Below are 23,377 nucleotides of genomic sequence, written 5' to 3'. Positions count from 1 at the left end.
TGTGGTAATGGCTCAGTTTATGCGGGACCCGACGGTCCTCCAGGCGGGCATCATCGCCATCCAGGAGCCGTGGGCCAACCCATACCAGGAAACCACGCATCACCCAGCCAAGCAGAGCCACCAGCTACTCTACCCTCAGGCGAATGAGACGGGAGGCATGCGGGCGAGGGTGTGTATGTTCGTGTCGAAACAAATGGAGGGGTGGACGCATGTAGTGCACTCCCGCGACTGCCAGGAGCTCCGTCTGCGGCACGAAGGGAAGGAGCTGCGCGTATTCAACATATATAATCAACCAGAGAACGGGGAGGACACGATGCGCCTGCTCACGCAGTTAATTCCACCGACAAGGGAACAGGCCAAGGAGCCAGGCGTCACGTACCTGATCGTGGGGGACTTCAACCTACACCACCCGTATTGGGGGGGTGACGGTGTCCAACAGGATGAAGCTGCGGACGACTGGCTGGACGCCGCCGAGATGAGGGCACTGGATCTCTGGTTGAAACCGGGTTCCATTACACGCATGCAGGCCGGCAGCAGGTCGACGCTCGACCTGGTCTTCGCATCAGAGAGATTGGGAGGAAGTATGATTAGCTGCAAGGTGCAGGAGGGAGTGCATGCGGATTCTGACCACTTACCAATTCGTACGATCATCGATTTCGCGACAGCGGAACCGGTAGAAGCGCCGAGACGACGAAACTGGAAGGAAATGGATAACGATAAGTTCCTCACCTTTGTGAACGCTAACCTACAGAACAAGTCATGGCTGCACCTCCGCGGAGATACGGTGCACCCACAACAGGTTGACGATGCGGTCGAACACCTGATGGAAGTCATCCAGCGGGGGGTACAGGAGTCGACGCCCTGGGCACGCCCCTCATCATGGGCAAAACCTAGCTTCACGCCCGAGTGCTGCGAGGCGATCAAGACAACACGACGGCTCCGCAGACGATATGCGGCCTCGCAGAACAACGATGATTGGCAGGAATACACCAGTGCGCGCAACCGCAAGGGTAAGGTCATTGCGAAGGCCTCCCGAGCGGCATATCGCAAATGGGTAAAGGACCTAACGGATGAAGGGCCGAAGGGGATGTGGAAGGTTGCCAAATGGGCAAGGAGCCGTGCTGAAGCGTCGTCCGGGAGCAATATCCCCGCGCTGAAAAAGCCAGACGGCAGTCTTGCGGATACTAACCAAGCCAAGGTGGAGGTCCTGAAAGGAGTCTTCTTCCCTCAGCCGCCCATCCCAGATCTGGAGGATATTCAGCGGGACACACGCGAGGTCGACCAGATCCAGTTCCCACCGATCTCGGTGCAGGAAGTGCGGGATGCTATCCGCAGAGCGCCGCCAGACAAGGCACCAGGAAACGACACGGTTCCGAACAAGGTCTGGCGACTGCTAGCGGCAGACGACAACTCCCCGTTCAGCAACATCATTACCTCAATCTTCGACGCCTGTATACGAACCGGTTACAACCCACGACACTTCCAATCCTCGATCACGGTCACCCTTCGCAAGGGAGGGCCAAAGGACTACCGCCAACCGAAGTCATACCGGCCTGTAGCCTTGCTAAACACACTGGGCAAGCTACTGGAGTCTGTTATCGCGACAAGGATAGCGTGGGCGGCGGAGGAAAAGGGAATCCTGCCTAAAGGGCACCTCGGAGGAAGGAAAGGAGTGTCCGTGGACCATGCGATTCAACTGATCCTTGACCAAGTGCATCGGGCATGGGGAATAGACCGCAAGGTCAGTATGCTCCTACTGGATATGTCGGGAGCGTACGACAACGTGTCTCATGAACGACTTCTCTACAATATCAAAAAGCTGGGACTAGGCCATTTTGTACCATAGATACAGTCGTTTCTGCAGGGGAGAAGCACTAGGATCCGGCTACCAGGATACCTCAGTGACCCTATCCCAACCCCGACGGGGATACCGCAAGGATCCCCAATCTCGCCGATACTGTTCCTCCTATTCAACACACCACTCGTACGTGGGTGCACACTGCCCTCCCTGCCATGCGGAGGGCAGGCGTACGCGTTTGGGTGGGTGGACGACGTCTGCATCATGGTGACCTCGGAATCCTACGCCCGCAATATCGAAATATTGGAGAAATCATTCGGCAAAGCCGCAACATGGGCCAAGCGCCACTCCGCCAAATTCGCGCCAGACAAGTTCGAACTAATCCACTTCAGCAACCCTCGACAACCAGCGCCCACGGCGTGGACACCGCGACCACCACAAGACATCTACGAATTCCACGTGGAGGAGGGAGACGACCAGATGCCATTGCAACTACCGGATCAACTGATAACACCTTCGACACACACTAAATACCTCGGTGTCTGGCTTGATAAGCACCTCGATTTCACCACACATCGCAGTAAGGTCATTGCGAAGGCGAACAGCAGCCTAGAAGCCCTTCGCGGCATCACTGGGTCCACGTGGGGGACATCATTGTCCTCGATGCGTAAGATCTACAGAGCCGTGGTGATCCCACAGATCTTCTGGGGTCTAGCAGCGTGGTTCAGTCCTGCAAAGATGCCGGCGATAGAACGGTCCCATATTATCAGAGGTTTTACAAGGATCCAGAAGCGCGCCGCGCTAATGATTAGTGGGGCTTTCAAAAGCATCTCGGCAGCGGCGCTCGACGTGGAGCTCTTCCTCACACCGATCAATCTACTAATGCAGCAGGTCATCGAAGAAACCGCCATCAGAATCCAAACGGGAGTACCCTGGGCCCTGCCCAAGGGCCTCTTAGCCAAACGCAAACCAAAGGAGACAAAGCTCGGAGGGATCACGCCACTCGAAGCATTGAAATGGAAGATACACGGCCCATTGGCACCGCTACAAGTACAAGGGCAAAATGTGCAGTGGGAATCAAGATCTGCATTCGTGCTCCCCCCATGGGAGACACGGATCAAGTGCGTCATAGAGACTGCGGAAATCGCCATCCAGACCCACGATGGCATCGAACTGGACGCCGCACTCGCCGACGGAGCGATCCAACGTACCTTCACTGATGGCAGTGGATACGCAGGACTCGTGGGTGCATCCGCGGTGGATCCAACAAGCACGGACTGGAAGCAACGACACCTTGGATCGCTGGACCAATCCAATGTGTACGTTGCAGAACTCTCGGGCATTGAAATGGCCCTGGAACAACTGGCAAATCGACCGAACCATCCAACTGAGGACAAGGTCAGAGAACTGGTGATCTTCTCTGACAGCCAGGCTGCGATTAAATCATCACAGAACCCGCGACGACCGTCCGGCCAATACGTGCTAAAGAGCATTTATGACCACGTAAGGGCTATCCGGTCGCGTGAAACACCCACAGGGATCACCCTTCGGTGGATTCCAGCCCATGTGGGGGTTGCTGGCAATGAAACTGCAGACGAGGCTGCAAAATCAGCCGCTTTGTGGGGAGCGGGAGATTCTCTAGAAGGTGCGGGCGCGGGCTCGGAGAAACACTTTATCCGGCTCGCCTCCGCCGCGAAGCGAAACACGCGCAAGCGCATCAAGGAGAGATGGAAGAAGCAGTGGGAGAAAGAGAAGACGGCCAAACCGACAAGGTGCCTAATCAAGGCACCAAGCCGCAAGGCCTTGGAGCTATATGAGGGACTGTCCAAGCCGTACGCATCGATTCTTATTCAAATGAGGTCCAAGCGCATCGGCTTGGGGCATTTCTTATACAAGATCAAAGAAAGGGAAACAGACCGTTGTAGCTGTGACCAGGGATCTCAGACACCGAGACATATCCTGCTCCAGTGCCCGCTGTACAACGGTCTACGGCGAACTATACTGGACAAGATCGCTCGCACCGATCTTGGCAGCACCACGGAATACGACGCAATCGTATCACACCCGCGCGCGGCCCGCTACGCCGCTGCGATGATGCATCAAACGGGTCTTCTGGGCCAATTCCGGAACGTTGAGCCGGAACCAGACGACGACCACGAACAAATCGGCCTCGCGGCCATGGGGTAGGTTGTGAAGACGCTGTGCATTCACCAATGAACACCAAGACCAGGCCACCGAGAATGGCTAGGATACTCAACAAGCACTGGTTCACTAAGCACCGCAACCAATTGAGAATCTGAAGCGCTAGGAGTTGCCCAGGCCTGGGGAAGAGAACTGACGAAAGAGAGGCGGGAGCATAACACGGGGACGAGGGGATGCAGAGTGATTTATCGTGGGCTTTGTTGCTTTGGGTTTGATTTTATATGGGCTTTATTATGTGCGAGATTTGGATTTGGGACACTCCCTACTGTGCCAGCCTCCTGCGAGAGGCTGGTTTTCCTTTGTACGACTGTTTATTGCAAGCCGCGAGTCTGGAGTTAAGGACACCGAGTTCTGCTTCGGATTTGGACGAAGCGCCTGCATAGCCTCGACGCACCTAGTTAGGCTCTATCAGGTTAATAGAACTTTGATTGATTGATTGATTGATTGATTGATTGATCAGAGATAGAGGCAAAAGACCAGAGGAGAGAATAAAGCAGAAAAAAAAAATAGGTAGAATCACCCAGGTAGACGGAGTGAATGTGGTTACACCATGCGGTGGATCGTGTGTAAAAACAACAACTTCTGCGTAAATCTAATTTTTGAAATCGCAACGCAACGCCAAGGGCTACGCCCACCAGAATTTGCTCAGTTTCAATTAACTCTGCGCGCTATCCATTGATACCACTTTCAGGTGGTTATCACCATGGTGGCGCCGGGGAATGACTGGCCAGTGGCCACCCCTTTCGGGGGGTGCGGGAACCGAAGCAACAAATTTTATCGACCGCATCATGAACGCCAACCACGATACAAAGCGGCTGCTGGAGCATATCCAGAGTCATAACAACATCCGGGTGCCCGCACCGGTGCTCCAGTACGTCAAGGATATCGAAATCCTGACCCTGGACCTGGTGCGGAACCCCTGGGGGGCGGACTGGAAGAAGGAGATTGAGGGCCTTCGCCAGGACAACCTCCAGATTCGCCAGGATATCAATGCCGTCCGCATCTCCACCGACGTCTCTCAGCCTCAGAATCGAACCAGATCGTTCGCGGAGGCCGTCAGACAAGGGCGTCCGCCGGCCCCTGCCCACCATCTGTCTACGCATGGGTCGGGCAGCAGTCTCGGAATAACTCGGTCCGAGCTCGGCAAAGACCGCGAAGTCATTGTCAAGCTCGGGGATGAAGATGCCATCAAGCGCTATAGAGGCATGACGGCGAAGGACATTAAGAGACGGGCTAAGAGGGCGAAGGTGGACACAGCCCACCGCCACGGGGTAGTGACCCTAGCATCGGTGGCCTTCGTGGCCGTCCGCCAGTTAAAATCCGGGGACTTAAGCCTCACGATGCGGTCCGCCAAGGAGGCGGAGATCGCACGGGCACACCCCGCGTAGGCGAAGAGCTTATATAAAGATGCGGAAGTCCGGTTGCCGTCCTGGGGGGTTGTCGTCCACGACGTCAATATAAAAGCCCTCGGGATCAATGCGGCAACGGAGCTCGGGGATAAGCCAGTATAGCAAAGGCTGATGAAGGAATTAGAGGCTACAAACCGGTCTACCTAGGGAGAAGACGCCAAGATCATCAAGCTATACTAGGGGAGAACCCCCGAGGGCAAGAAGGCCGGTTCGTTAGTGGTGGAATTCGACTCCCCTATCACGGCCAACAAGGCCATCGACTTAAACACCCTATACGATGATGTCTATCTAACCACGGTCCTATTCGACCGGGCCACACGTATTCGTCAATGTCACCGATGCCAAAAATATGGCTATATAGGAACAACCTGCTCCGAAGCACCACGATGTGTATTCTGCGCGGATGATCACCTCACTCGGGAGTGTTAGAAGCGTCAGGAAGGATTATTAATAGAACGCAAGTGCGCCAACTACGGGGGCGCACACCCTAGTTGGTCCAAAAAGTGCGAGGCCTTCTAGAGGGAGATCGAGCGCTCAGAGGCAAGGAAGCTTGTGCGGCCAACCTACCACCGAGTGCCGGCCTATATCTCCATCTCCTAGGAACCGGCCTCCGGCTCCGAGGGCTCTAGAAGAACGAGGACAGAGGGATCAACGGTATCACGGGAATCGGATCCTATAGATAGCGCCTCAGGATTAGCCGCACGTTCTTCCAGCGGGGAGCAGACGCGTCAGGACTCCAGTTCTGCAGTGCGAAGCGCGTCGGGCCTGCAATCTAGTCAGCAGGCAGGAGGGAAGACGCCGTCAGCGATAACCTCAGCAAGTAGGCTGTCCAAGACGAGCTTCAAGATAAGCACCAAGGGAGGCCGGAAAGGGAAGAACAAGCGCGTTACACACGATGAGTCCATAGACACAACGGAGGATACCGCAATAGTTCCACCACTGCTCCCACAACCGCAACAGGACGTAGTTATAGTCCAAGCCATCGCAGAATCTATCCAACAGTCAATCTATGCGCCATCACAGAGGCAGTCAGAGCCCTCCAAGAGGCCATCGAAGAAGGTTGTCACAACCCCTCGACGGATCACGAGGATGGTCTCGAGGGTATCCGAAGCGAACAAGAAGGCTCGTCTGGAGCAAACGTAAGAGGAGGATCAGGCAGAAGGGCGGGAGGCGTTGTATGACCTAGGGATAGATAATCAGCAACCTATCTATGTCGACCCCTCCTCCGATATCAATGATCAGGACAGCGAATATCACCCATCGTCCGCTCTGAATGAGAACGGCAATGCATCGATATCCCAAGGCAGCGTCGCCCGGAAAGCACTAGGCAAGGAGAACGACCCACCGATCTTCACCAGCACCGCCAAGTCCACTAAATCAGCACCATCCGGACGGAGCCATCCAATGAAGCGCAAATATAGCGCGGACGCCCTAGCTAGTCAGTTGACTAAGGTGTCCACTGGCTTTAGCAGTCGGAAGTCACTCACCGACAAGAGAAAACCCTCGAAACCAAAGTCAGTAAAGAAGCAGACCTCCCGCCCAACCCACAATGAATAAGGAACTCACTATCATCCAATACAACACGAACCAATCAAAGGACATCGTCATAGCCTAGTTCATGCGCGATCCCACCGTTCTGGAAGCCGGCATCATCGCTATCCAGGAACCGTGGGCGAATCTATACCAGGAAACAACACATCATCCCGCGAAGCAGACCCACTAACTCCTTTACCCCCAGTCAAGCGAGACAGGGGGTGATCGGGCAAGGGTCTGCATGTTCGTGTCGAAAAGAATCGAAGGGCTAACGCATATCGTGCATTCTAAAGACTGTCAGGAAGTACGCATGCGGAACAGGGAGGGGAAGGAACTCAGAATCTTCAATATATATAACCAACCAAACAACGGAGAGGACACGGTAAACCTGCTCTCGCAGCTAATTCCACCGGCGAGAGACCAAGAGCCAGGAGTATCGCACCTAGCGGTAGGGGACTTCAATCTCCACTATCCGCACTAGGGAGGCGAGGGTGCCCCCTAGGACCCAGCGGCCAAAGAGCTACTTAATGTGATGGAGACAAGGGGAATGGATCTCTAGTTGAAACCGGGTTCCATCACACGCAACCAGGCAGGCAGTCGGACCACAATCGACCTAGTGTTCGCCACGGAAGGGCTCGGCGGGCGAATAGTGGACTACTAGGTGTTGGAGCAGATCCATGCGGATTCGGACCACTTACCAATACGGACAATTATCGACTTCGACACGCCGCAGCCGGAACAGGAAAAGAAGAGGAGGAACTGGAAGGCGATGGACGAGGATAAGTTCTCCAAATTCGTACAGACTAACTTACAAGGAAAGCCGTGGCTAAACCTCCCTAGGGAGGTGACACCAAGGCGCATCGACGATGCAGTGGAGTTCATCATGGAAGTCATCCAGCGCGGTATACAGGAATCGACCCCATAGGCCCAACCTTCATCACGGGCCAACCCTAGCTTCACCCCCGAATACTCTGAAGCCATAAAGGTGACCAGAAGGTTATACAGAGCATGGAGGAGGTCCAGAGAAGAGGACGACTAGAGGGAGTACACTAGTGCTCGAAACCGCAAAGGGAAGGTGATTAGACATTGACATAACCCATGGGTTGGGTCCATGGGTCGAACCCAACCCGTCCATGGACGGGTCCTGGACACCTACCCCGAACCCATGGACGGGTCAGGTCTGGCTGCCCATGGACGGGTTGACCCATGGGTTGCCAAGAAACCCATGATACTAGAATACATAATTTGCATAATTTATGTAGTATTTTACGTATTCGAGTGGTAAGGTTTAGATGAAACATTATCGGATTAAATCAGGAAGTGAAGGTAAAGTGAATAAAGAGTGAAAATTAATCAAATACTAAACTATTTACTAAGTTCGAACCCTTCATATATCCGAGGCGCCTTCCTTGCCCTTCCAGAATGCCGTACCTGGCTCATCAAGGGTAAACCACTCTCATTATCATCACTTTGCTCACTTTCATGATCGGACAAAACACTCTTTCGTCTCTTCCCTACCCTCACAGATAGCCTCACTTCATCCTCGCCTTCCTCGGTATCACTAATCGGATCAATCCCTTCTAATGTAGGTGAGATCTTTTCATTTTCACCTTCTTCAGGAATCTCTAGAGCCCGAGCTAGTTCAAGCTATTCGTCTTCTATCTCAAACTGAGTAAGGCAGGAGAACATCATTAAATCCTGGATAGTGGTTGAGTTCAGACGACCTCTACGATAATGACAAATATCGCGGGCTGAATTAAATAGCCTCTCTACACCCGCACCAGTGGCGGGGATAGAGAAGATATCGCGGGCTACCCATGCGAGGGTAGGGTATTCCACTTGATGGTCCCTCCAGAAGGCCTGAGGGGTAGTGCGTATAACACCTAGAGAGAAAGAGAAGTAAGAAAAAAGGGTAAAGAGGGTTAATAATAAGCGAGGAAGCCTTAAATCAGGAGTCGATCAGACTTAGGGAAGGAGTTGATCAGACTTAGGGGAGTAGTCGCTTAGACTCAAGAATATAAGGGATTAAGCTTGAAAGAGGAGTCGACCTGACTAAAAAGAGGAGTCGGTCTGACTCAAAAGAGGAGTCGAGCTGACTTAAAAGGGGAGTGAAGGAGACTTGAATCAAGAGGCTTACCGGCTTGAAGATACTGTGCGAGTTCATCCCGATCTAGGGTGGATTCACCTTCATCTTCGAGTAACCGATCAAGCTCTGACCTATGTGTATAAGCTTTAGATAGAAGGGTATGATCCTCTTCGCACTGATAAGCTTTGGTCCGATCTTGAAGGGTGCTGTGGTAGTATTCGGCCTATGTCTGACCTAGCTCGGAGTCCTCTGGGCCACCAGACCATTCCTTACGTTTGAAGTATTGTAACTTATCCTTTGGTGCGAGGATAGTGCCATGCACATACACATTACCAGCCTCAGGCTAATCGGTCTTTGCGTAGTACTCACGGAGCTTCTGTAGGCCTGCTTCAAGAGCGACAAGCATCTGTTGCTTCCATTTGATCTATTATTTGTTAGAATAAAAGTGAGGGAAAAGTGAGAGGGAAGTGAGAGCGTACCTTCTTTTTTTTGAGCTGATTGATTGACGCCTCGAGGTGTTTAAATAGCTCATTATAAAGCTTAAACACCTGGTGGATAGTCACGTCTTTTGTCTTTGAAAACGTGCTTATATATAGGAAGAATGGTCTTGTGAGGCAAAGAAGATAGTCAACCTAGCGCCATTCCTCTGAATCAAGCTTTAGGTTGTCTAGGCACTCAATATGGCAATATCTATTAAAGTAGGGCTGTAGCCGTTTAGCCCTTTGTAGCATTAGATAGGTGGAATTCCACCGAGTTCGGACATCCTGAATAGGGACTAATCGACTAGGTTCCATCGATTGAAGCCGGAGGAACTCTGCACGCCTCTGTGGACTACCGTTAATATATATTGCAAGCCGGCGTACCCTATCGAGGGTGTTTGCAATATCCCCTTTCTGTCCTCGCTAGGTAGAAGCCCTCTGTAGTTCATCGGTCTATACTATGTCCACCGTATCGTTCTTTGGCTTTGCTTTGATCCGATATAGGAGCTTATTGAGGCTAAGCTGAATCACATACGCCATACACGGAATATGAACAATAGAGATGTCTAGATAGGTCCGTTGGACCTTATCAAACATTGTCTTATTGTTTAACGCATTATCAGTGGTGATAGCCAGAATTTGGTCTTTAATCCTATGTCTATCAATGACCGCACATAGGGCTAAAGCAAGATTTTCCCTAGTATATATACCCTCGAGGGGTTCGAAACCGAGTAGGATCTGCCTATATTCCCACTGTTCATCAAGGAAATAACCAGTAATTGCCATAAACGCTTAATGAAAGGGCGACGTCCAGCAGTTAAGTGCAAGTGATAGCTTTGCGTCCGACGGAAGCATATCTAGTATACCTTGCTGCTGGACCTAGACGGTGCTTTGAAGCTGACGAGCAAGGGTTTTACCCGTTTGGAGGATAGGGAGGGAAGGGGCTTCTTGGGTTAAGCGTAAAAGGTCTCGAAAGTGCTGGTTTTCGATGATCTAGAATAGTAGACGAAGGCTTGTGATTGTGACTAAAAGCTGCTTCTTCCAGTCGTTTTCGTCCCATACATTAGGCGGGGTAGCGCGTAGAGCCTAGGGATTAAACAAAGAAATATTAGCCTTACTTCTCTTTCACTTTTCTTTCACGTCTCTTTCACTTTTCTTTCACCTTGTCTTACCTAGGTACGAATCATCGCCTGAATATTCGTCTGTTTCTACTTATTGTTTGGTAGACATCTTTCTCTATGCCTTGTCATAACATTCGTCCCATTTTTAGGACTATGCGCGTAGATCTGGCCACAGTCCTTACAGGTAATACATGGTTTACCAGTAGAGATCTCTACGCCCTGTTCAAAGTGTGTCCAAACCTCAGACATCAAGCCCCTTTTATCCCACCGAGGATGTTCCGCTCGTGGTTTCTGCCCATATGTTGTTGTAAGCCACCATTGGATGAATATAGCCTTGTTTATGTTGGTCCATAGGATATAGTTTCTCTTAGGCCCGACGCGTTCAAGGATCGGTGGGGGCTCGGTGGTAATAGGGCGCGGTGGACTGGCTTTCAGGAACCGAGGAGGGTGGGATAGAGAAGTAGCAATCAGATAGAAGAGGGTCGATACTATCACTCGTGATAGAATCGAAGTGTTCTGATAAGGATCTAGCCATGATAAGGCGAAAGAACGCAAAAGTAAGGGTGAAGTAGGGAGGAAGTGAACCATGGAATGAATAGCGGGTAAGACTATACACGTGTTGATTGGTTATAACGCGTGTTAAGCGGGCCCTTTCATCTGATATTATTGGTCTCAACCCTGAGCCTAGACCCACACACCTATTCTGTATAATCAATTTCTCTAAGTCCGTTTAACATTAAGTCTTTACCTTCACTACTCACGCAAATTAAGCGTATAAGCTCTCAAACTCGGAGAATAGATAGATAGATATCCAGGTAGTACGTACAAGAAAAATAATTGCTTAATGTTTAAAAATAGGTGAGTGAAAAATAAAAGAAGAATCTCCAGTGGAAAGTGGTGGTACACTTCTCTACAGGAAATATATATTTCTACTCTACACCATCGAAATATACACAACCACCATAATATAGACGACAATAATTAGTCTTCCTTATGCGACCGATACAAATAGTACTTATCTAGATATAAACAATATTATTTCATATAAATACATTAGGGAAGGATGAAAAAAGTGGTGATGGTACGCGTTCAGACCAGAACAGAGGTAAGAAACAGTAAATAAGCTAAAAATTATGCAAAAATTCTAGGCTAAATCAGGCCAAATCAGGCCGAAAATCCTAAATCAGGCAGGATTAGGTGTCCATGGGTTGCCCATGGGTTGGGTCATGGGTCGAACCTTCGACCCATGGACAACCCATGTCAATGTCTAAAGGTGATCGCGCAGGCGTCGCGTGCTAGCTACCGCAAATAGGTAAAAGAAACCACGGAGGAGGGCCCTAAGGGGCTATAGAAGGTAGGCAAATAGGCAAGGAACCGTTCGCAGGAGACTGGAAGTATTATACCGTCCCTTAAGCGGCCGGATGGCAGTCTTGCAGACACCAATCAGGCCAAGGTAGATATCCTACAAAAAGTCTTCTTCCCCGAGCCACCCCCCACCGACCTCGACGACATCCATGAGAATCAGAGTCAACTAGATCAGCTAACATTCCCGCCCATCTAGCGGCAGGGACTCTAGGACACGATTCAACGCGCACCGCCGGACAAAGCCCCCGGGGAGGACGCCATTCCAAACCGGATTTAGCGTCTATTAGCCGCAGACGACGCATTCACCGACATCATCACCTCGATATGCAACGTATATATCCGCGCGGGTTATAATCCACGACACTTCCAGTCATCCATCACGGTCACGCTACGTAAGGGCGGGCCAAGGGACTACAGGATGCCGAAATCGTACCGGCCAGTGGCCCTGCTAAACACCTTGGGCAAGCTCTTGGAGTCCATCATTGCGACGAGGATCTCCTGGGCCGTGGAAGAATACAGGATACTACCAAATTCGCATCTTGGGGGACGGAAAGGCATTTCCGTCGACCATGCTATCCAATTAATCCTGGACCGGATTCACTAGGCATGGGGAATCGATAGAAAGGTCAGCATACTCCTGCTAGATATGTCGGGAGCGTACGACAATGTCTCCCACGAACGGCTACTACACAACATAAAGAAGCTAGGACTCGGGCACTGGATTCTATGGGTTCGATCCTTTCTACAGGGAAGAAGCACCAGGGTCAAACTCCCTAGGTTCCTCAGCGAATCAATACCGACACCAATAGGGATCCCTCAGGGGTCCCCAATCTCATCGATCCTATTTCTCTTGTTCAACGCGCCGCTGGTTCGTGGATACACACTCGACCTACTCAGGTGCGAGGAATACACCCGCGCATTTAGGTGGGTGGACGATGTCTGCGTCCTAGTGATATCGGAGTCCTACGCGAGGAATATTGAAATCCTCTAAATGGCATACCAAAAGGCGGACCTATAGGCAAGGAGACATACAGCTAAGTTCGCACCCAACAAGTTCGAATTAATCCACTTCAGCAACCCTCGAATTCCCCTTACGACAACGGCGATTACGACAGCGACGACGACACCCCCGCCAGCTCAGAGCCAACGACCGCCCTCGCCCTCATCGTCAGACATCTACGAATTCCGCGTGTTCGACGGGGATGACCAGATACCATTACAACTCCCCTAGCAAACCATTCTACCTTCCCCACATACGAAATACCTTAGCGTGTGGCTCGACAAATACCTCGATTTCACAACGCACCGCAACAAGGTCATCGCCAAGGCTAACAGCAGTCTAGAGGCATTTAGGGGGATTATAGGCTCCACGTGGGCGCATCACTAATGGCGATGCGGAAGATCTACCAAGCGGTGGTCATACCGCAGCTCTTCTGGGGCCTAACCGCCTAGTACAGCCCAGCGAGTGGGAATGTTCTAGCGACAGAGCAGTCGCGAGTGATCAGGAGTTTCACAAGAATCCAAAAATGTGCGGCGCTGATGATCAGCGGCGCTTGACATCGAATTATTACTGACGCCAATCAACCTCTTAATGCACCAAGTCAACGAAGAAACCGCCATCCGAATCCAAACAGGGGCGTCCTGGGCCCGCCCTGGGGGCCTCAATGCCAAACGAAAGCCAACGGAGATCCGACTAGGGGGAATGCCACCGCTCGAGGGGATGAAATGGAGGAAACAAGGCCTGTTGGCGCGGTCCAGTGGGAATCCAAGAGAGCATGTATGCTGGCCCGATGGGAACAGCGACTACATTGTGTCATTGAGGACGCGGAGGCAGCGCGTAGCACCCACGACGAGATTGAGTTCCAAGCCGCCCTGGCAGATGGGGCAATACAGTGGAGTTTCATAAGTTTGAAACCACGATTTTACCGCCTTGTTTTCACCGCCCTCGCTGTCTACCTCGCCTACCCGATGCGTTTCTACGCGCAATAGAGTAATTTAATATTCTATATGCTATTTATATACCTCTTTAGTGGTATCATTGGGGCTAGTGGATAGTTTGCGAAATATTAAAGAGGTTCCTGTAAATAGCACAAAAAACAGAATGTTTAAGACGGCAGAAAACGCGGCAGAAAATAGGCGGTAAAATCATAGTTTCAAACTTACGAACACCCACTGTACAACGCGTATTCACCGACGGGAGTGGATACGTAGGATTGGTGGGTGCTGCGGCTATCGATTTGACAGGCGCGGTGCATCAGCGCCATCTTGGAACGGACCGACAGTCCGGCGTGTACGCGGCGGAGCTCTCAGGGGTGGAGATGGCCCTGGAACCACTCGCAATCCAGCCAACCCAAACAACCGAGGACAAAGCCAGAGAACTGGTTATCTTCTCTGACAGCCAGGCCGCAATTCAAGCGGTGCGGAACCCAAAGCGACCGTCCGGCCAATACGTGCTCGGACGCATTTATGACCACGTACGGGCCATCCGGTCGCGGCAAACACCCACATCTATCATTCTCCGATGGATCCGGCCCATGTGGGTGTTCCTGGCAATGAGGCAGCAGATGAGCATGCAAAGACTGCTGCTTTGTGGGGTGCAGGGGGCGCAACCGAGGATCCGGGAGCGGAGAAATATATAATCCGACTCGCCACAACTGAGTACGATGCAATCGTATCTCACCCGCAAGCAGCCCGCTACGCTGCTGCAATGATGCACCAAACAGGTCTGCTCGGTCAATTCCGCCATGTGGAGCTGGAACCCGATAATGACCACGAACGAATCGGCCTTGCGGCCATGGAGTAGGTTGCGAAGACGCTGCGCATCCACCACCGAATACTGAAAGACCGAGCCTCCGAGAACGGCCTGGATACTCACCATCCTACGATTTACTACGCCACCACCATTGATTGAAAACGTAGCAGACAAAATATGGGGGCCAGGGAGGCAGATGCGAGATACTGGAGAAGAAAGACGCAGATGGAAGACGCTGGGATTTGCGGGATTTGAGGGCGTTGGATTCATTTATTTACTTACATTCCTTACTATACTGGCCAACCAGGCCAGCTTTCCTTTGTATCGGGTCTCGTTCTGCGGACACGGCGTTCAGGATACCAGGTTCTGCTTCGGTTTGGACGAAGCGCCTGCATAGCCTTGACGCACCTAGTTAGGCTCTATCAGGTTAATAGAACTTTGATTGATTGATTGATTGATTGCTCAATATTTGCTATCCTATTCTGCATCCACCTAATCCAACTTGAAACACTGTATGTGGCCGTTCCGCATCCCCTGGATTTGGCCCCTGCAAAATACCTAGTAGGCCCTCGATGCAATGGTGAATATGACCCATCCAGATATCCAGCTCCACCTTCATATCAGCAATGCGTGCCAACCGACGCCACAGGAAAATACAATGAGCCAGATGTTCCTCTTGAGGCGCGCGGGTATCCACATGCACCCGCTCTGACAAGGCTTGTTCGTCGGTGATGCGTTTGTATCCTCCGCGATCGGCAAAGAACGGCCAGCGTCCAAATTGGCGCTCTGGGCTATCTAGCCAGATGCGAAATTCGTCCACAGTTTCCTTCTCTATACAGGGCTCTGGCAGCCAGACATAATTCAAGACATCGAACTGACATCCGCGGGACTTTGCAATATCGATGCTGTTGCCACAATGCAGGTATTCAAAGGATGGCGAATTTGTGGTGTGTGCCCCTGGGATGCTTGCTAGCAGGAATGACAAAAGAAGCAGTAGAGACGAAGCCAGAAGTGCGGCAAAGAATAGACTCCATGTTTTTCGCCATCGAGGTTCTAGTGCACCTGCTGAAAGCTCAGCAGCGTTGTCCTCGTTTATGGGTAAGCGTTGGTATTGAGGTTGATCAATCATCTCTTGGTTGTCATGAGTGAGGAAGGAACTATGAGTATCGAGTATGTATCTCAAATGCAAAAGCTTTCCCTGCTTCAAAATGTTTGCACCAAGATCGGCAAACATCTGACCATCTGTGACCTCTGACCTCTGACCTCTGACATCTGACATCTGAGCACGACAACGGGCCGTGCCACCTGATACATCTGATGCCTGGTACCCAGACCCAAACAATCTGAATACGACCTCGAGAAGTGCGTTTCTTCCCAAAAATACCTTGAGTCCTCATCAAACGAGGTAAATCATTACGTCACAGCTTTTGCAGATGGAGTAGCAATCCTCCAAGGTTGAAAGCCAAAAAAACTCTTCTGCTGGGCCTCTACTACCTGACAATGAATATATAGAGCCCTTGTCTACTCCACCTGGCCCAAGCAGATCGGTATACATAGCTGTGCAGGTTTTGATAGGCATATTGCTCTTCGGTATTGGGTACTGGATCCATGCAGCCATGCATTGGAAAGCTTTGGACACGTGCCAACTTCGACGTCCATCTGATACTGAATGGTGTATGTGTTTGTGATTGCTAGATTATTTTCTTCGCTTTCTTTAACCAGAAATCAGTATCCGAACCGCCTGCAAATACTAATTGGTCACCAACCCGACTGAATGGAATATTGTACACACTGAACAAGTTTCGAGGACCGCCCAGTGCTCAGGTAGACAGCGAGTGGGATCGATTCACCACAAATAGTGAGCTCCTTCCAAGTGAAGATTGAGGTAGATGAGATCCCCATTAACGGTATTATGAATGCAGCCTGGATGGTGGAGACTGCAGCTGTATTCAGCACCACGATCGACCAGGTTCACCAGTCATCAAACGATGACTCTGTGGATACAATGGTTCGTTTAGACCAAGAGAATGGAGGAGGCTATATGGGCTCGCTGGAGATGTTCCATCAGCTACATTGTCTGGTAAGTGAAATTATCTATCAATCCAACCTCTAGTTAATAGCTCCAAGAATATTCTTCGAAAATGGACCTACTTGGACTATTACAAACATAATGATTCTTTCTTCATGCATTCTTCACATCACAGACGTGAACACACGGGTAAAATAAAGATCCAGTCTTGCTCTCTGAATCTTTTCTAATTCTATGATAGACCACTGTATCGATATTATTGGGCAGGTTCTGATGTGTAATGGTGACATGGGCTTGGTAATGTTCCACTGGATTCATGGAATGGAAGTTCCAACTCCAGACTTTAACACTATGGTAAGCTACTTTCCTTTTCTGTTATACGCAGATTCTGATTTTTCAGCATTCGTGTCGCGATCCTGAGTCCATCCTACAGTGGGCTATCAGCCGGAAAGCTCCCATAAGTCACTCAATTGAGAGGGTTCCAGGACAGAAGAATTTGAGTCATTCCGCGTGAATCTGACGTACTTATTTCCAATGCAAAGTTCTTTCTCAAGTCAATTGGTTATACGTAGGCTGTAGAACTTAGCGAGAGGTGATATAAGATTTAGTTACGAAGTCCAGATGTGCAGATTCACAATTCAACCAAATCTATGGGGTAGAATGATTTACAAGATTAAATCTATCTACCAGAATATAATTATTAGCAATGAAAGTATATATCATATGGGGTGGTTCATTGGATTGATACATCTATCTAGGAGAGAGAAAGAAGAAGACACTATCTACGAGAAGATCCACTTGACCTAGGTGTGCAGACCTGACTTACTTAGACATCAGACCTTCAACTCCGACAAAAATTATAGTAACGATTATGAAAAAAGAATAGAAAGCTTAGTATCAATCTGACCACCACAAGTCAATATGCTCAACAAGACTATACATATCCCACGTCATATCTCGCCGCTTTACACCTACATACGAACATGATGACCATACTGCTGACAATGTCATATTCTCCACATTCTCAGCCTCTCAAAAATACTGTCGGCTACAATAACATACCGCTTGCGTGGGGAAAGATACATAAGTTAGGGCCAGATCCTGCACTTGGCTCACGACAAAACGACACCATCACTTGGCAGTCAATAAATCTCCACTCCAACCAAAGTCGACAAATTCGCGAAGTTTAGCAAAATGAAAGCTTGATCCATTGCTGTGGCGCTGGTGACAGTTGCACTGCAAATTGCATCTGCTCTCCCCGTTCCTGCACCAGAAAGCAAGGTACATATGATTCCTTTCAACAGTTATCCCCCGAGTCTGTCTCGCACAAAGAAATATCCTAAATGAGAGTAGGATTCCAGCGAGGTCATCAAGGACGACACCAATACCGTGTTGCAGTACTGGGACAAGCGCGATGATACAAAGTACTAAGCTCGTGTATGTAGGGCTTTGAATGATAGGGTCACCTAGTGGCTCACGTCATTCTAAGGTATTGAGTAACTGCAACCTTAGAAGTCATACAGATCCATATATTGCCTGTTCTTAGTTCATCCAGCTATTACTTCCTCCGCGCACTACGCATTAACATATGCTCACAGTAGTCATCCTTGTCTATACTACTAGGTAATCGCCTCACTCATACTCAGCCTCTATATCTAATTTCTCTAAACTCGTTACGTTATGGTATGCCGCGTCATCCTCCTTACGCCAAGTTCCTAAACTATCCCATCAATCTTATTTAGAGATTCCACCAGCACGTATGTTTCAAAATAAATATCAACGTCAAGCTTTCCATGCTTAAATATCTATCTTGCCTAGTACGTCTACATGTATGATTCCTATGAACTCAATCTCCGGAATGTCACGCCCAGGAATTGATAACTCGATTTTTAGATGCGGATAGGATATCTTTGACTGTAGGGGCACATATATGCATTAAAAGAAACAATGCGGTGGGTGAGAAATCTCATCCAAGTTGTCTTCGAGGGCGGAGACCCCCCTACATAGAGAATGGCTCATTTCGTGGCTTGTTTGTAAGCTTCTAGCTTTCCTTGACAAACCAGAAAATTGAGCTCTTTAGGCCAGAAATGACAAGGAAATCAGATCACAGGTCTGACAGATGAACTCTGACATGCTGACATGCGTTGACAGCGTCAGATATGGTCTAGGAGAGGAATGATAACCACAGTAATGGAATTCCGTATATCACTGCTACCAACACTAAATCAAATATTTACTATGTCGCAAAGCCGTGGAGCTTACAGCCCGCTTCCGGATGAGTCGCTCGAATCATCGGGAGATATCTACCCACGACTGTTATCAACACGAGCATGGTTGATGCATGGAATACTCTTCATCTTCGCCCTCATCCTCTTGACATCCAGTCTCGTCATTGTCTTCTCTCCAAAAATATGTGCCGAGATGGCTTGGTGTACGTTAGCCTGGATCCACGCAATCGCAAGTGGCATCAATATTCATGATAATGATACTCCATAGCGCCGGTAGTTGACGCAGTGGAGATTGCATCGACCCGATATAACGTCACATTTCGCGTTCCGAGCAAATACCCATCGCGTTTTATCTGGTCTCCAGGAGTGGGCGCAGTGGATGCGGAATGGGAGCAGTTTACTAAGAACCGTGAGCCATCGAGCCAACGAAGAACCTTGACTTGAATTTGGACCTAACGCGTGGCAAATTAAGCCCTTCTCGATGGCCGTCAGGGAACGCTCGCTGTCGACCACGCTATAGTCAAAAATTTACCCCTAGCATCCGATTCCGAATGGCTCAATTCAATTGTTCAAATCCTACAGGGAGGCGAGATCAAATATATGGCTACCCTGGAGATGTTTCACCACATCCACTGTTTGGTAATACACCGCTTGATATGCTCAGATTCTCTACTTGTCTTTCGGATTTCAGATAACAAGCATTTGGACAATAGAACAAGTTACGGAAAGCATCATATCCGAACTATTTTCGGGAAGACAACATGAAAGCTCAGATGATGCGAGGCCATTTAGGTAAGTGGTGCGATGACCTCGGAGTCACGCATTTTTCCCTTAACGGTTTAGATCGCTTCGTTCAGCCTACATACCTAATCCATATCGGACCACAGATCACTGCGCGGAAACATTACGAGAAGTTCTAATGTGCAATTTAGTTGTTAGCTTGATCATGTTTCACTGGGTGAATGGCCTCGATGAGCCTTATCCGGACTATAATACATTTCATCAGTGCCGTGACTACGATGCTGTCTTGAATTGGGCACTCGATAATTCTGTGCGATTAGAATTTCCTGTCACGAGGAAATCGGAAGACTATGCCATGAAGGAACCACCCTTTTAAGAAGCTTTAGTCCATAATATTGCCATAAAAATAGCAAAATAGCTTTCTTAACGTGTTCATGTCAGACTGCTTTCTATAGTGACACTCAGCCTACAATCTGACAACGCTTGTGGGAAGAATCGGAATAAATCTGACAACAAAAAAGAATTGTTTATATAAGATAGCAGGTTCCCACCCAACTGGCCCTCTGTTCTCTCAGCACTTATTAACCATGACCACTGTATGCGACCATAAACACTGGCTAGTTGCAACAGCCTCAACAGAAGATAGCCTCGAGCACCTCCAACATCAATATACCGGATATTGCCATGCAGTCGTGCCATTCCTCGCCGATGCGAAAAAAAAAGCCCGTAACACTCTATGAATTCCTCTCGACGAAACCGACCACATCCAAGTTCATTCAACTCATTGATCAATGTCCCCAGATCAAGGAACTGTTGCAGAACTCAAACTTCTCATCCACTGTGTGGGCCCCAAGTAACACTGCCTTCCGAAAATTGGGAAATAAGCAGCCAGAGGAAAATGTTCTCACTTTTCTCCAGGCGCATATTTCGCCGGGGTTCCTGCCTATATATTTTCTCCTGACAGCTCCAACTACGGACCTCTTACTCCTCCCTGGCCAGTTAAATGGCGCCCAGAGAGTAACAATTCGTCCCTCACTTACAGGGCTTGGAGTAAACTCCAATGCGACCGTGGTCGAGCCCGACAATCTAACGACAAACGGTCTGGTCCATATAATTGATCAGGTCCTCCTTCCTCGGCCGGCAATATACTCTCTTATCGCTACTCTGCCACCGCACGACTTTGATTTATTCCAGACAGCAGTGCAACAGACTAAGGCAGCTCAGGCTATTCTCCATGATCAGTCACGTCGCGGTGGAGTCGTTTTCATTCCCACAAACCAAGCCTTCCGCAAGCTACCAGAAGACGTCCAGAAATTCCTCTTCAGTGATCAAGGAGCTCCCTCGCTCCAGGCCCTCTTACTTTATCATATCGTTGTCAATCGGACTTTATATTCGAATCGTTTCTACGACATAGATTCTCCACCAGAGCACTTTATGCAGACACCAGAAGCCACGCCTGATCATACAATTCCTACTCCTGTGACCCAGGCAGATTCTATGTGGCGGGTTCTCAAGGGCGCTCGTCGCTTCTCTCTCCCTACTTGCCTAGCAGGTCGGCCGTTAGTGGTTACTGTGACACGATATGGAGGATTGATCTCGATGCGGGTGAACGAGAGTGCAAATATAATAGTGCAGGATGGTTTGTCCAGTGATGGAGTGTGTCATATTGTGGATTCGGTTTTGTTACCACCCCCACAGGATGAGGGAGATACAAATAATGAGAGGGCTCTGTCCGTTGAGGACGTTATCTCGAGGCTGGTCCAACTCTTATAAATGGCTGGTTTTCCAACAAAAGAGCCTACTGTCCTGCATGTAGAGCCTGTGATAGAAATTCCATCCAGCATATGACCAAGATGGTATTACATATTTCCACATTTATTTGAGCGTAAGTACTTTTTCGAAATAGATAAGCTGCGCGACGCCCAGTAACTTGAATACGAGCCCCAAAAGCGGCGAACGAGTCTTTGTGAAACTTTTGGCACTCGAAATTGAGTTATTTGATAATATCCTGGCATCTTTGGGTGGCCTTGTCGACTTCTTGCAGTAGCTCTCCCGCGTCGGTTCGCAATCGGTGATCATGGACCCCACCGTCAAGGGCTCGAAAGGCACCCTGAAGTAGACTGCGCCATAGCCCGCACCCGTACCCGCAGCGGGTTCGGGTTGAAGGTCTTGACCCGAGGGTGGTCGTCTTGCTAGATGTCGTCTCGGAGGTCGTCGTATCGGTCGCACTGTAGGATTAGATGGTGAGCGGTCTCCGGGGCCTCTCCGCAGAGGCATCATTCGGTGTCGGCTCGGTCGATGGAGGCGAGGAAATGGTTCAGCCCAATCTTGCTTGTCCGGGCCTGGAACAGGCCGGCTGATTGGGCGGCGCTGAGGTCGCTGTATCGTTTCATGGCAGTCCTCGCTGGTTCCACCACCGGGAGCCACCTCCGGAGGTGTGAGCCATGCTTGCCGATCTTCCAGGAGTGTGCCCATTTCCCCTTCAGGCTTTTCTTGATCATTCTTTCCGCGGCGGAGCGGAGCACGCGGTCCGAGAACCTCTCGTCTGGCGGTGACACGTGTTGCTTGTCGGAACGCCATCCTATGGCCCGCTTTGCGTGTTCATCGGCCAGTTCGTTGCCCGGGACTCCGAGGTGAGCCGGTATCTAGTGAAAGGAGACTGTCCCTCGTGGACAATCGTTCGCCCTTTTCTTTTTTCTTGTACTGTGATGGGAGGCCCTGCGGGAGTGGGAAGCGGCGTGGTTTATTGTCGCGTCGTTTCTGGAACTCTGTCTTGGCGTCTGCCCATCGGGGGCAGGATCGGTCTGTGGCGAAGTGGTCTCGTCTCTGGCAGTTGGCGCATCGTTGGGTCGGGTGGTCTGACTTCCCCTGGGTCTGGCAATTGCGTGAGTCATGGTGTTCCGCACAATACTCACAACGGTGTGGGGCATGGCAGCTGCGCTGGACGTGCCCAAATTAGAGGCACCTTAGGCACTGCGTCACGGGGCCTCTAGGGAGGTAGAGCTCCGTCTTGGACGGGTGGTTTCTGATCGTCAACTTCGTACTGAGAACTTCTTTCGCGTCCCTCGGGTTCACAAAGGAAACCACCAAGGTTGACTTTGCTTTCGCCTTCGCGTGCTGATCGCCCTTGGCCCATGCCACGTACTGGACGTCGGCGAGGGGTGCGCATTCCCTGCATTTCGTCTGGATCTCCTCCTTGGCCTCCGCAGTAGTAACATCCTTCCACCACGCTGTAGGAACACCATGGGCAAGGATTGCGTACCCAACAAACATTCCCCTATCTCCGGCCGCTTTCCCCACCCAAGACTGCCAACCCCACTCTTCCGCAACCCCTGTCGGACGTCCACATCGGCCCACTACAATGTCACTTGGTTCAATTTCGAAACAATCAATAAAGAGGAAAACAAGCATCAGAGAGAAGCCTTGTCATTACGCTAGTCCCGATTCAAATTCTCACCACACCCCATGAAAAGGACTAGAAAAACCCACCACGTACATGGTTAATTTGAAAAATCTAGATTTCTGTATAATCATTCGAAGGGCTTAGAGCACAGTAGGCTTAGGCCCGTTTCCTCTCCCGTCGTTATGAAGTTGGGTTAATTGCGGACTCCATTGCAGTAACCCCATAGGATAG

At 50.1% G+C, this 23,377-nt stretch overlaps 9 protein-coding genes across 9 annotated transcripts; 8 read left to right on the top strand and 1 right to left on the bottom strand.

The window, feature by feature from the left end:
• Nucleotides 1–7: 7 nt before the first annotated feature.
• N7498_009075 (uncharacterized protein) lies at nucleotides 8–1,846 on the top strand (the record flags this gene model as incomplete). Its single annotated transcript, XM_058456137.1, has 1 exon — nucleotides 8–1,846. One exon carries the CDS (start codon nucleotides 8–10, stop codon nucleotides 1,844–1,846), a length of 1,839 nt encoding a protein of 612 aa, XP_058306125.1.
• Nucleotides 1,847–2,062: 216 nt separating this feature from the next.
• Nucleotides 2,063–3,985, top strand: N7498_009074 (ribonuclease H family protein; the record flags this gene model as incomplete). Its single annotated transcript, XM_058456136.1, has 1 exon — nucleotides 2,063–3,985. The coding sequence occupies one exon, from the start codon at nucleotides 2,063–2,065 to the stop codon at nucleotides 3,983–3,985; it is 1,923 nt and encodes a 640-aa protein (XP_058306124.1).
• Nucleotides 3,986–4,788: 803 nt separating this feature from the next.
• N7498_009073 (uncharacterized protein) lies at nucleotides 4,789–5,388 on the top strand (the record flags this gene model as incomplete). The annotated part of the gene is made up of 1 exon (XM_058456135.1): nucleotides 4,789–5,388. The coding sequence occupies one exon, from the start codon at nucleotides 4,789–4,791 to the stop codon at nucleotides 5,386–5,388; it is 600 nt and encodes a 199-aa protein (XP_058306123.1).
• Nucleotides 5,389–7,183: 1,795 nt separating this feature from the next.
• Nucleotides 7,184–12,347, top strand: N7498_009072 (uncharacterized protein; the record flags this gene model as incomplete). Its single annotated transcript, XM_058456134.1, is given in 6 exon segments — nucleotides 7,184–7,390; nucleotides 7,502–7,591; nucleotides 7,604–7,831; nucleotides 7,868–7,927; nucleotides 11,995–12,154; nucleotides 12,169–12,347. The coding sequence occupies 6 exon segments, from the start codon at nucleotides 7,184–7,186 to the stop codon at nucleotides 12,345–12,347; spliced, it is 924 nt and encodes a 307-aa protein (XP_058306122.1).
• Nucleotides 12,348–12,639: 292 nt separating this feature from the next.
• Nucleotides 12,640–13,567, top strand: N7498_009071 (uncharacterized protein; the record flags this gene model as incomplete). Its single annotated transcript, XM_058456133.1, has 4 exons — nucleotides 12,640–12,942; nucleotides 13,012–13,182; nucleotides 13,225–13,308; nucleotides 13,358–13,567. The coding sequence occupies 4 exons, from the start codon at nucleotides 12,640–12,642 to the stop codon at nucleotides 13,565–13,567; spliced, it is 768 nt and encodes a 255-aa protein (XP_058306121.1).
• A 17-nt stretch (nucleotides 13,568–13,584) lies between these two features.
• Nucleotides 13,585–13,982, top strand: N7498_009070 (uncharacterized protein; the record flags this gene model as incomplete). Its single annotated transcript, XM_058456132.1, has 2 exons — nucleotides 13,585–13,770; nucleotides 13,815–13,982. 2 exons carry the CDS (start codon nucleotides 13,585–13,587, stop codon nucleotides 13,980–13,982), a joined length of 354 nt encoding a protein of 117 aa, XP_058306120.1.
• Nucleotides 13,983–14,514: 532 nt separating this feature from the next.
• Nucleotides 14,515–14,796, top strand: N7498_009069 (uncharacterized protein; the record flags this gene model as incomplete). Its single annotated transcript, XM_058456131.1, has 1 exon — nucleotides 14,515–14,796. One exon carries the CDS (start codon nucleotides 14,515–14,517, stop codon nucleotides 14,794–14,796), a length of 282 nt encoding a protein of 93 aa, XP_058306119.1.
• A 4,216-nt stretch (nucleotides 14,797–19,012) lies between these two features.
• N7498_009068 (FAS1 domain-containing protein) lies at nucleotides 19,013–21,516 on the top strand (the record flags this gene model as incomplete). The annotated part of the gene is made up of 6 exons (XM_058456130.1): nucleotides 19,013–19,205; nucleotides 19,271–19,411; nucleotides 19,475–19,641; nucleotides 19,716–19,794; nucleotides 19,935–20,053; nucleotides 20,374–21,516. 6 exons carry the CDS (start codon nucleotides 19,013–19,015, stop codon nucleotides 21,514–21,516), a joined length of 1,842 nt encoding a protein of 613 aa, XP_058306118.1.
• A 503-nt stretch (nucleotides 21,517–22,019) lies between these two features.
• N7498_009067 (uncharacterized protein) lies at nucleotides 22,020–23,016 on the bottom strand (the record flags this gene model as incomplete). The annotated part of the gene is made up of 2 exons (XM_058456129.1): nucleotides 22,020–22,388; nucleotides 22,726–23,016. The coding sequence occupies 2 exons, from the start codon at nucleotides 23,014–23,016 to the stop codon at nucleotides 22,020–22,022; spliced, it is 660 nt and encodes a 219-aa protein (XP_058306117.1).
• Nucleotides 23,017–23,377: the final 361 nt, after the last annotated feature.

The sequence above is a fragment of the Penicillium cinerascens genome, assembly GCF_028974065.1.
Source record: "Penicillium cinerascens strain IBT 15544 chromosome Unknown scaffold_4_segment0_segment0, whole genome shotgun sequence".
Classification (NCBI taxonomy): Eukaryota; Fungi; Ascomycota; class Eurotiomycetes; order Eurotiales; family Aspergillaceae; genus Penicillium; species Penicillium cinerascens.
Note: the sequence above shows the minus strand (reverse complement) of the source record. Positions and strands in the feature narration are given on the sequence as shown.